We start from the raw sequence: 13,208 nt of genomic DNA, 5'->3' as shown, positions 1-13,208 counted from the left end.
TACCTGATTGATATGGAATAGTCCAATGAACATTCACCTACAAATAGACATATTGACATTCTAATTAAAACATTCTTCTACGTACCACATAAACTCAACTTTAACATGAGCTGTTCTTCTGTATAAAACATTCAGAGAAACAAACACTCAGAACATTTAATCTAAAGCAAACCTGCTTATTAAGCATGGCTCTGCCAGTACTTGTGTGAAACATATACCTAGTGCTAAGAATATTTAAGTAACAAATAAATCTCAGTAGGCAAAAAATAAAGCTAATGCTCTAAATACAATAACAGAGGCAAGCATCCTATCTCTGAAACTTTCTAGGTACCTATCAGAGGCCACTTCTGAACTTTGAGCAGGTTCAGGCACAAAATAGCTCATCCAGAGCCCAAGCACATTGGCTCCACTGCCTCACCTACTATAGTTTTCCCATGAAACTCTTAAATGATGATGAAGACCACAATGGCTCCCTGCCCCTCCTTTTCATTCCCAGGTGAGTCATAGTGAGTGTTATTTTTTAAGGCTCCTAGGACAGGTGACAGCACCAGTCTTGTACGGCTGACCAGACCATTCATTCCTGTATGATTCTGGTCCTTTGCTCTCAGACCATGGGATTATATCCTGAGTGGCTGCCTCTGCCCTTAGGGCCCCTTTCTAAGGTAGGCCCCTAACTTATGCCGGAAAGTCGAGACTGATTTCTAGGAATAAGAGGTGAGCTGAACCACTTATTATAGATATGTCTGACAGGTAAAGAGGTTAGTCCAAGCAGAGGAAATAGTATATACATGTCCAGTTAGGTTTCTATTGCTGTGATAAGACCACCATGATCAAAAGCAACTTGGGGAGGAAAGGGTTTATTTCATCTTATACTTACAGTCCATCACTGAGGGAAGTCAGGACAGGAACTCAAGGCTGGAACTGAAGCAGAGGCAGGCCATGGAGAAACACTGTTTGCTGGCCTGTTCAGACTGTTTTCTTATAGCACCCGGGACCACCTGCCGAGGGGTAGGACCTCCCACAGTGGACTGGGCCCTCTCACATCAATCATTAGTCAAGAAAATGGCCCACAGACTTGCCTGCAGGCCAATGTGAAACAGGCATTTTCCCAACTGTGGTGCTTCTTCTCAGATAGCTTTAACTTGTGTCAAGCTGACGACGACGACGACGACGACGACGACGACGACAACAACAACAAACAAACAACCACCGACAAAACACAAATGCACAAAGGCTTGAAGGTGAGTATTTAGAAACTGAAAGGAGCACAGCAGGAATGGAGCACAGCTCCAACATGTGAGGGACTGAGTCACAACAGGCTGGCGCAGTGGGCAAAGACTGACATCAGAAGAGTTTTAAACACAGCCTGCTACAACCCCCTTCTCCCACCTTGAGTCTGAAGTTAGAGGCCCAATGTGAAAATAGGAGAAGGATGAAATCGACCCCAGAAGAGTACTAAGTGTTTTCAGATGCAGAGGGTGGGGACCCAAGAACGAAGACTGAGAAAGGGGGGAATTGGGAGAAAGAAGCGGTGATATGTGTGCAAAGCATTGAGCTCATGGCATTACGGGGTAGTAACAAGCTTAATCACAAGTGAGGCAGACTGTCAGGGTGTAGAGCTCAGTTACACGCATAACCTGCATACATAAGGTCCTAGGTTCAAAACCCCACAAGCAGAAAAAAAAAAAAAAGTGACAGATTCGGCTTGAGTCCGCCAGTTGTCAACTAGATAACCATGGGCTGAGGACAAATGAAGTGAGAAGGATACTTACAGGTGATAAGTCCTCCTAGAGTCTCTGCTAAGTCAAGACCCAGAGGACAAAAGTTGGAAACTGGCTGGGGAAAGGTAGGGCTCCATCTTGCTGGCTGGCTGAGTCACAAACAAGGAATTTCCCCACCTGACAAATCAGATCTTTAGCAGATGCCCAAAAACCCAGAGCTTTAAGCCTGTCTCTCCTTTTTTTTCTGATACAAGGATGGTCTTAAGGCCTTCAAAGAAGCCAGAGTCATCCCCACACATACATCAACAGATTAGCTCAGGAATGGAGGCCTGCTCTGAACTGAGCAACATCGGGCATCCTAAGAAGGTCCTGCTTTATACACAAAGCAGTTAAGAACATCTGATTATTTGGATGTTTATCACATACTAACACCGCAGTAAGGACTGTTAAGTAGTTTTTTTTTTTAAAACTTTTCCCAAGCCTAGTTTTCTAGGACGCAGCCTGAAGTGACTAGTCAGAAAGCAGCCTGGAGGCATATTTTAAAGATCGCTTTGCTTAGCTCTCATTGGCCATCATTTCTGTGGAGGCATGTGGTCATTCAGGATGCTTCACTTTCAGAAGACAGAAAACAGGACAAAGCAGTTCACGCAAATAATGAAACCCACATTATCACAAGAGATGGGGATGGGTCTCTGGTCCCACAGCATGCAACCCAGGCGTTAAATACCATCAGTGCCTGTCATGGTTCTGTTCTGCTCTCAGGCTAGTTCTTCTCATCCAAAATACCAGCTTCCCTAAGTGGCCAGGGTCTCTGACCTTGGTGAAGAAAGAGAATGAACTTCTGACATTAAAAGTCCTCATAAGGTCCCAGGCACAGTATAAACTCCTGTTGGATTTTGCATCCTCCGAGAGAACCAATTGCTGTCCTTAGATGGAAAGGACATTCTGTGTTCAGGGACTGATAGCCCCCATCAAAGTCATAGTGGGAAGGGATGACATCTTTTGAATGCAGATGTTAGGAAGTTCCGAATATTTGATACCTGCCACACATTGTAGCTTTGGACAAATAATTTAACCTTGCGAGCCTTGGTTACCACTGTACTAAGAAATGAGCAACAATACCTACTAGACAAGATGTTAAAAGTTGCATTAAGGTACTTGGCACAGAGGTGTTCCATCTATAGCAATCACTTTTGTTATTACTGGTATAAATATTGTTTTGTTTTGGTTGGACTGGGTCGTTTTGTTTTGGGTTGCTTTTCACATAGGGATCTGAATTTAAGGCCCATTCCAGATTCCCAGATGTCTAAAGCACTCCTATCCCTAGGGTGGAGTCCTCTTTGGCTCTGCAGCCAGACGCCTTGTACAAGCCAGGCCTGTGTGCCAAGGTTATGCTGGTTCACCATCTGACTGCCACAGAGCAGTGAGTAGCTCCTGGGCCCCAGCAATGTCAATACTACCTTCCTGACTCCGCCCATTGTATCTAGAGGAAAGTGGCTGCTCATTGTCTTCCAGAGCTCCCCCCAGGAAGCATGATATCACCCTCTAACAAAAGCGGGAAAGCTGACAGATCTGCTGAGATGGGTGTGACCACCACACACACCTCCCTGGTCAAGCCCTGAACTAGAGGCTGTAACAAGCAGGGAGCAAACAGTAGCCACCCACAGCATCCCTCAGCCCTACCGACTCCTGTGACTGATCCTTAAATGTCTCCATGTCTGTCACTTACATACCACATCGGTCATGTAATCATGGGTATTCACTCCCCGCCATACACACACACCCCTCATCAGCAGATGTGCCAAAGAGTAAAGACTCTGCACATCTGGCAGACCCTGATCTTCATTCCTGCTCCCCCAGCCTCGAGGAAGAAACATGGTCAGTCAGACTCATGAAGAAACACAGGGGGCAGCTAGGTGCTTGCTCACAAGCCTGATGACCTGAGTTCAATCTCTAAGACCCACATTGTGGAAGGTGAGAACCAAACTCTGACCTCCCTATGTGTGCCATGGTGCGTACACACCACACACACACACACACACACACACACACACACACGCACACAACACACACACGCACGCACGCACGCACGCACACGCACACACAAGTAAAATAGATATTGGAGGTAGCTATGGAAGGAAGCAAGCATGGCTCTATCTAAAAATCATTCTGTATTTGTGATATAAGCTAAGGAAGAGCCTGGTCAGATTTGGGGGAATTGGGTTATCAATTTAAAATATCAGAAACAAGGGATGCAGGGAGTGATGCCAGCTGATCTCCTGACCCCCTCCCAGATCTGGTTCGGCCAATGCAGCTGCCTGGCTCTCTGTAAAGTAATTCATCTGTAAGCTAATGCTTCAGGCCTGGAGGCTGTCACCCCTGGTACCTGCATCTTACTGTTCTTGCCCTTAAAACTCTTTCTGTGGCTAGCAACACCAATTGTCTAGAAGTTTCAGGAAAGAAATCTGATTGGTTTTTGCTGTTTCTACCATCCCCTGACAGCTAACTCTTCATAAAACACTTGGTTATCAAGATTTCTGTGTGCCATTACCTAATTCCCTTCTTTGGAGTTTCAGATCTCCAAAAAACAAATTTTGCTCAACATTTCCCTTTAAATGCAACCTCAACATGTACATGTAGAAAATCATCATTTACTCTACCCTATCATGTTTCCCGGCACCCCGCATGGTGCCACCTCTACACAAACCAGAACGCTGCTCGGCACACTGCATGGTGCCACCTCTACACAAACCAGAATGCTGCTCCCCTCTCCCCTACGCAACCAGTCACTAACCAGGCATTTTCTTCTCCTAAGCCTCTTTCAATCTTTCTGTTCGTCCCTGCAGCCTTCTTGTCTACAAAATTGAGAAGCCATATTGGACCCAACCTACCGTCTCCACCATTTTAATCCAACCTCCGCAAAATTACTACAGTGAATTCTCCAGAGCTTAAATCAGATATATTATAATGGGACTAACACCCTGCTAAATTTCTACCTATAGAGAACAAAACAGCATTTTAAAATGGTCTCCAAGGCCCTCCCTAGTCTGACTCCAACCTTAACTTAATCCTTAATGTTCCCGCTGTCCTCCACTTCCTCCAGCTTGACCTGCAGTTTCATACTGCCAACCCTCTTGTGGGTTGCTTCCTCTAACGAGAAGTCTTTGTTTTTCTTTTCATCTTTCTTCTCTGTTTTAAAATAGTTTAGACTAGACATGGCAGCTTAATCTCACATCTCAGCACCTTGGAGGCAGAGACAGGAGAATCTCAAACTCACAGCTAGCCTGGTTACTTGGAGTTGCAAGCCAGCCCAAGCTTTACAATGAGACCGATCTCCAAAAACCTTTGGCTAGACATAACTCCTAAATATTTTGGAAATATTTGTAACCGTTTAGGAGTTCTTAAAAAGAAAAAAAAAACCACCTCAACCTGCAAATTGCAAATTTCCCAGTGTCATTCTTTTATTTTTTTTAATAAGCAGTCAGTGAAGTCATTATAGTAGATAGACTTTTAATTAAATGTTTATTGTAGTTTTTATTATAATTTTAACTATTTATAATGCTGCAGATCAACCCCAGAGCCATGTAAACTCTAAGAAAGTACTCTGCTGCTGAGCTACAAACCCAGCCCTTCAGTTTTGAAACAGGGTCTCTCTGTGTAGCTCAGGCTAGACTTAAAGGCCTTATGCAATCCAGTCTGGTTTTGAACTCATAATCCTCCTGTCTCCATGATCGAAATGCTGGTATGAAAGAGGCATGCATCCACATGTTGCTAAATATTTCTGTTTAAGAGTTGTGGATTTAGCTCACTAATAGAGTGATTACCTAACATACATGAGACCTTGAATTTGATCCCCAGCAAAGCAAAAACCAAACAGAAATATTTATATAGAATTTAGATGTTGTGGTCTCATTTTGTATCACTGAATTTAACAAATATTTCTGTCACCTTTTAAATACTTTTATTTTGTATAAATTACAATTATATCATTTTATCACAAAAATCATATAATTCATCATCTATTTTCCCACAAAAATATGAGCTTCATAAGGTAAAGAGGAGGAATGGGTCGACCTTGTTTATATTCCTAGTTTCTAGTACTGTTCCTGGCTCAAAGTAATTCTTCAATAAGTCACCACTTATTGAAACCAAAGACATACAAATAATCGATATCAAAAGGCATGCAAAAATTTGTTAAATGTCTATTGAATAAAACCTATGTATATGTTATAGGAAGTATTCAACAATTATAAAATACTTCATACTAAGTAAAAAAATTTAGCTAAACATCATTTTGAGTTTATCCTTTATTTTCGATGCCCAAAGAAAGTTTTTACTTAAAAATTAACCTTTTACAATAACAATAACTATTACTTTCATTGTATATGAACTTGATCTACTATAAATATCATTTCAGTGTGGCTTCAGCCCTGCCTACAACATGCCTTTTTTCTTTCAGGTCCACTATAGAGTACCAAGTGTTCCTTACCACAACTGTTAAACTCTATTTAGTTAAAAGAAAACACTAAAAGCCAAACGCATGCATTAATAAGATAGAAAATGAATAGCACCAGTTGTAAAAGACTTTAAGAATGAAATTGAGTTAAATCTGCTTGCCCCAAACTCAAAGAGACTTTGATAGTCTGTACAGAATTAGGAGAAAAATATGAAAAGGAAGAGCTAACCTAGGGAAAGTGGCACTGTTTGCAGGGGATGGGGTTTAAAGTTTCCATGGGAAAATAAAATAAAAACTCCATGGGGCTGGAGGGGTGGCTCAGAAGTTAAGACTTCTAGTCCTAAGGACCCACGTTAGACTCCCAGCATCCACATGGTGGCTCACAACCATCCATAAGTTCCAGGGGATCCAGTGCCCTCTGCTGTCTCCACTAGCACCAGGCACACACATAGTACACAGACATACATGCAGCCAAACCACTCATACAAATAAAAATAATTAATTTTAAATTGCTGTTTCCAAATGGTAAGAGTCTACAAACAAGGGTTGAGACAAAAAGATGGGTAGTTTGCGTGGTTGTTTTTGTTGCTGTTGTTGTTGTTTTAATCATTTAACTTTATTTTATATGTGGGCGTGAGATCCCCTGGAGTCACGAACAGTTGTGAGCTGCCGTGTGGGTGCTAGGAATCAAACCTGGGTCCTCTGGAAGAGCAGCCAGTGCTCTTAACCACTGAGCTACCTCTACAACCCCAGGATGTGTAGATTTTGAAAGTGGTCTTGATATATACCATGAGCAGAGATGAATGGATGAAACCTTGAGGGGTTTAACCATGTTAAGGTCTGGTGGGAAAAGACTGTAAGTGATAAGAGCTTTGCCTGGATGCTGGAAGAGGTGACATCAGTGTTGCTTTGGGCAGTGATGCTGGTGGAAGACTTCTCCTTGGATTATATTGACTTCATTGAGGGAGTTCTTATTAAGTAACATGCAGCATCATAGTTGATCCAACTCTGAGAAATGGATAGTCTCGTCCGAAAAAGATGAATGATTAGTGTGCTGTGATTATCCATTTTGAGCTTTGATGTTATAAACTCAAATTTGTGATCCTTCGTCCATGTTTTAAACTGTTACGTCTCACCTGCCAGTTCGTTGTCAAGTTTCTCTGGGTCTTTGGTGTTTGATGGGTAAACTCTAAGCAGCATATTGAAGTAATATCATTTCTCATTTGCACCTAATTTATGCATTATATTTCACATAAACAGAGCTCCTAATAATTTTGTGTCTAATCAAAACCTACTTAATGATTCACAATAATTTTAAACTAACCACTTGTCTCCTACAATAAACATTCATAATCTATTTTTAACTCAAATAACAAATTTGACATTTAACTATTTTTGCAATGGTATCTTTTGCTTTTGGCCAACGCTTCTAGATTAAAGAAATTTCTTGAATCCTCGTTCTGTGTGCTAACTAGAAAACCAAACACTAGGAATCAGAAGTGACATGATAACACCTATCTTTTGAAGGTTGGAGCTGCAAGTAACAAATTGATATTTTCAGAAGAATTCAGAGCCATCCTATCTAAAGCCCCTACATCAGTGGTTCTCAACCTGTGGGTCACAAACCATTGGCAAACCTATATCTTCAAAAATATTTATGATTCATAACAGTAGCAAAATTACAGTTATGAAGTAGCAACAGAAATAACTTTACGGTTGGGGGTCACACAACATGAGGAACTGTATTAAAGGGTCACAGCATCAGGAAGGTTGAGAACCACTGGCCTAGAAGACACAGCTTGGTCTTTTGAGAGGGACTTGAAGGACTCCTGCCCTCCTGGAGAGATGTCTTAGAAGAATTAGACTCTTCCTGGAAGTTCTCTCAGGGCAGGGCTGAGAGGGAAGGGCTAACAACAGCAATGGTCGGAAAGGAACAGTTCTGAAGAAGGCCAGCTTTTCCCTTGGAAAATAACTTCAAGAGGTGCCCTGATCCCAACCCCAAAGGAGGTGGCTCCACCTGGGACCACTTTCCTCACCTAGCTATTGCATTTCCTCCGCCGCCCAGGCAACATCTCTGCTATCTCTGAATGCAGTTGTTTGAAATGTCAGACAAGACAGGAAAGATAGCTTAAGATGTGTGACCTAAAGACTCAGACTCCCCACCAGTGTGAATTGCATAGGACATCCATGATGAAAGAGAAAGGGGACTGTTTTACATGTAGATAGCTCTTTAGAGCAAGCAGCCAGGTTTGATGAGATAGGGCATTAAGGCATAGGCAATCTTACTAAGTTATGAGAACTTATCTGTAAGCTGAAATTGGCAATGATTCTCAGGTGGAAGGATCAAGCACCAGAATCTTGAGTTGTTGTGGAAGCTACAGGACCTCTTCCAGTTTATGTGTTAGCAGGGCTGCTCTGCCACTAGGAACAACCTTGATTCAGACAAATATATACTCTTTATTTTTCAATTATTTTTGTTCACCAAAAAATGAATATGAGGCCATCAAGTAGACTATAAATAAATAAGCCCTACCTCCCTTGCCGCATTAATGAGGTCTACTATTAGAGACTGGCTTGAATAATGGACTCCTGTGGCTGTTGCTGTGGTCACCCAGCTCAAGCATTCATGTTCATGGAGGCTTAGACCCAGAACAAAAGTTAGGAATCAACAGAGACCTTCCCCAGAAAGCGTTCTGTGTTCTACTTTCTAACAAGAACATGACCTCCTCCTTCTTGTCATCTTCTCCCCAGAAATCAAGGAACTAAGGTCAAGCAGCAATGACACAACTATTTTGGCCACGGGACTTTTTTGTTTGATTTTTATGACAATTTTTCTAAACTTATGTTGCAAAATACCATAGCAAAGTCACTTAAGGGGAAAGATAAATTAAAACAGCTATGTGTGTGTACACATATGTGTGTGTATGTGTGCATACACGTGTGTGTATATGAGCACACTATTATTTTATTTAACTTAAACCTACATCTGAGCAAACATCGGTACCTGGGTTTTGTATCACTATAATCTCTGGTGTAAAATCAGTCCCAGATTGTGTGTCACTGATAAATGTGACACTTGGAAAGCTAGACAAAAGTAGGGGATCTTGATAATTATTTAGTACATAAATATGAAAAAAATCAACATATCTCTACATTAATATAAATATGTAGTAATTTATATTAGTCATAAACTACTGCATAAGTAGATGACACCATCTTTAATACTCTTTCCTATCAGCAATTTGTACTATTCTTAAAATATTATCATTAAATTTCTGATACATTGGCTATTGAAGTCAAATTGAGGAGCTGTATGGCAAATTATACACAATTATGTTACTTTACTGGGTTAATTTTTTTAAATACTTAACAAACTTTTTAAACATATAGAAAAATACAAAAATAACATCACAAGTATTGGTATCCAATTCTATTTCACCAGTAAGTTTGGTAAAATTTCCCAAACTCATTTCCTGGGTCAATTCCATTTTCATTATAATAACTAGACTATTTTCAAACCAATAGGAAGAAACATGTGGCAATGATAACGGATCTGTGAGCTGCAGTTTGGGTCCTATGTTTCTCCCAGCATGTTTTAAATGCTAGGTGAGTTACAAGGCACCCCACTGTGTAGAGTCTGTGATACTCACACAAAACCCAAGCTCATTCTCACCAGCCCTTCCCTGAGGCCACTATAGGATTTGGTAAAATCCTGAATCCAGTGACCTTGGCAACTGCTTAAGTTTTATTAGATTGGGCTATTCGTTATGATTTACTATATGTGAAACATTTAAAAAAAAAAAACAAAAAACTAAAGTCAGTGACATAGCCCCAGTTTCCCTGACTCCTACCTAAAAGAAAGAAAAGCCTCAAATTGGAATACTGGGATTAAAAAGAATGGAGATATGAGATTTTAAAAGAAAAGTGTTTTTGTTTTTACTTAACATTGACAATCTGTACACTGCTAGGTAGGAATTTTGTTTCTACAAAAAAAAAATCATAGAAGACTTTCTTTGACGTAATTACAACCCGATTTTGCTATTATCGATAAGGAAACACACCAGAATGAGAGGCAAGAAAGAACACACCTAAATAGGCAGATCCCTTCAAATAAGGTGACTTACTCCGTCCTGGGAGAGACCATATCAACCCAGGAGGCAACATCCACAAGAGATGGCTAGAAAACTCAGCGCACGCCACGGGAGGATCTGAACTTCAACCTTTACGTGCACAAACTGGAAAGTCACAGAAGAGCAATGTGAGTATCACCAAAATGAAGGTTTGGTGAGAGAGAAAACTGAGCCGTCACTGTGTTAAAATATGACATAAAAATAAATAAATAAGCATCAAGCCAAAACTTACCAGAAAGGAGCAAGCTGACTCCACAGAGAACTAAGCCAGCTAAAGAGTCCATACTTCCCCAGATCTCCCCATCCAGCGTCCACAGATGAGCATGAGGTCCCTGGGAGCCTTTCAAAAACCCACAAGTTTGCGACTTCCCACTCGCATGGTCTACCAGCTCTTGTTTACAAGTTGGAGGCAAGAAGGACTCGCACAGAAGCAGGCGGTAACAGTCTCATTTCTGTCGGAGCGCAGGGAGTTTTAAGTTCCTTTTTCCTGTTTCCTTTGTAGATTAGGATGGGAAAGGCTGTATCTTAAAGGCACTTGGTATCAGCAGGGCTGGGGGCACTGCGAGCCCTATCCATCTCGCCCTTCAACCACGCACTTATCTTTCCTGCTTCGGCTCCTGCCTTGACTGGGTTGTGGGGCAGAGGGATCTTTGTTAGAAGTGAGGTCCTGGTCAGCGTTTTCAGGAACAATAGGGGTATCCTCTCATAGGCCAGGAATTGAATAACAAGCCCTCCACCTATGTATGGTATGCGATGAGGACCAGCCCTTCTCAGACTAATCAGTTCTCTGGGGTGCACTGGGATCCCTGACAGAAGGGGCTTTGGGAGCAGCATTTGCTCTGTGTTTAACTCACAGGGTTTGAATTGGGCAAAGAAGTTTCCTGTCATGAGAAATCATAACCTGGAAAGCAATCAATTTGAGTGAGCACGGCTGAGGTCAGCTCACAGCGTAGCCACGAGAGACTAGATTCCACAACCATTAGCCTATTTTCTTACACCCAGATGGCCTGTTTGTTGGCCCTGGGCCCAAATATACGCATGCTACTGGCTACAGCTTTAATTTTTATTAGTGTTTCATCTGAGGGTGATCTAATTTATTGGAGAAGTTGGCATGGGAAGATTTAGTAACATGAATAATTTCATAGTTATTGGCAAACAGTATTTCAGAACAGACTGTATACAAAAATATGGGGGGAGTGCTTTTTGAGAGAGGCATTTATTCTACAGCTTTGGCATGCCTGGACCTCACTCTGTAGCTCAAACTATCCTTGAGCGCATAATGATGCTTCTTCCTCAGCCTCCTGAGTGTTGAGATTACAACCGTAAACCCCACTCCTGGATTGTTCCAGATTTTTAAAAAATACCAGGCAGGTAAAATAGCTCAGCAGTTAAAACCAAGCCTGAGCTCAATCCAAAGCCCATGTGACGGAAAAACAGTCACCTGAAAATGTGTACCTCATGTGTGACCTTAATGCATATGCACATACGTAGAAAATATAAGTAAAAAAAAATTAAGTTAGCTCTACAAAGAGCAAACAAAAGTGATTGTGTCTATAGGAGCGGAGTCCGTGGATCAAAAGAAAAAGAATTGCTGTAGGAATGGATTCTCCAGCAAGCTTGGGCTCCCTAAGCTGATCCAAGTGAGTATTTGTCTCAGTGTGGTTTTTCCCTGCAGGATAAAGCAAGCACTCCACTTCACCTGACTTTGCCTGAAGAAAGACTCACCCCTCCCTTTCCCACGAGAGCAGCAGGAAGAGACACCACAGTGCTACTGGTCTTGACTGATTTCTGCTCTAGGTGTTATCATTTCAGGAATGATCTTGAGTGCCCACAATGCTTTGAACCTGAGGGGGTAGATAGCTCAGCTCTGTCCTCATGCACACCGGAGGACAAACACTGACTCAGCCTTAATAGTTTGAGAGCAGTTACTGAGAACCAGGAATGCTTCCAACCTAAGGGGTGGATAGCCTAGTTCAGTCCTCCGGGGAGACACTGGCTCAGATTGCGGCTGTGAGGACCAGCCTTCAGCAGCTCACGGATTGAGGGGGATCCACGGAGTCTGCGAACTAATCACTCAACTTGACTTTTCTATCTGAGGGAGTAAAACTTAATTCTATAGGTATGGCGAGGGGCGCAAAACTTAACTCTTTGGGGGTCAGGGAGAAAAGGGAAAAAACATGCACAGAAACTCAGGGTCTCTCTACCATCTTCTTTCATCTCTATTTCTTTTCTTACCTCTATCCAGATGTATCCCTTCTGTATCTCTCTTGATGTCTTCCTTCTAACTTTCCTTCTCCATCTTTCCTGGTGTTTTCTGTTGGAAACCTCAGCTCTGGCCCCACTCCCCCCATTCCAGACCCCGCCCCTCAGAAAGCCCGCCAAGGGTCGGCTCCTCCCCTGGAGACGCTCAAGACACGCCTACAGGGTATTTAAGGCACGGTCACTACACTTGCCATGTGATTCCTCTCGCTTTCTTCCCCCAAGAATCACCCGGGGGTACTTTGCTCATTAAACCTGGACTTTTAATTCGGCCTGATCTGATTTATCGCATCTTCAGAGAAACCCAATATCGGGGCACGGAAACCCTTTCATTTTCCTTCTCTCGTGTCTTTATTTTTTTCCCTTACAGCTTATATAACCCAGCAAAATCTTTCAAGCCATATAAAAAGGGAAGTTTTGTTTTGTTTTGTTTTGTTTTGTTTTGTTTTAATGGGTTGGCTTGCTGAGATTGCCCATGAGAGAGAGAGGCCACTTCCATCACTGGGCAAGCCTCTTCCCAATTCATAATGAGGAGTGCTTGGACATGCTCAGAAACCATCTTTAGAAAGTGGATGTGGTCATCATTAGTGCATCTGCGTTCTCTGAGGAGCCTTGCTGAGGAAATGGGAGTCAGGGCACTTG

At 42.1% G+C, this 13,208-nt stretch overlaps 1 protein-coding gene across 2 annotated transcripts in view; it reads right to left on the bottom strand.

Annotated features, from left to right (window-relative positions):
• Tek (TEK receptor tyrosine kinase) overlaps positions 1–11,044 on the bottom strand; it is a 119,988-nt gene extending 108,944 nt beyond the window's left edge. For both annotated transcript variants that reach the window (XM_059254534.1, XM_059254535.1), the window contains exon 1: positions 10,540–11,044. In XM_059254534.1, the coding sequence (XP_059110517.1) occupies positions 10,540–10,591 (52 nt within the window). In that variant the 5' untranslated portion in view covers positions 10,592–11,044. The remainder of the gene's footprint in view (positions 1–10,539) is intronic.
• Positions 11,045–13,208: the final 2,164 nt, after the last annotated feature.

Source organism: Peromyscus eremicus, chromosome 2, assembly GCF_949786415.1.
Source record: "Peromyscus eremicus chromosome 2, PerEre_H2_v1, whole genome shotgun sequence".
Classification (NCBI taxonomy): domain Eukaryota; kingdom Metazoa; phylum Chordata; class Mammalia; order Rodentia; family Cricetidae; genus Peromyscus; species Peromyscus eremicus.
The sequence above is the reverse complement of the archived record's forward strand: the minus strand, read 5'-3'. Positions and strand labels throughout refer to the sequence as shown.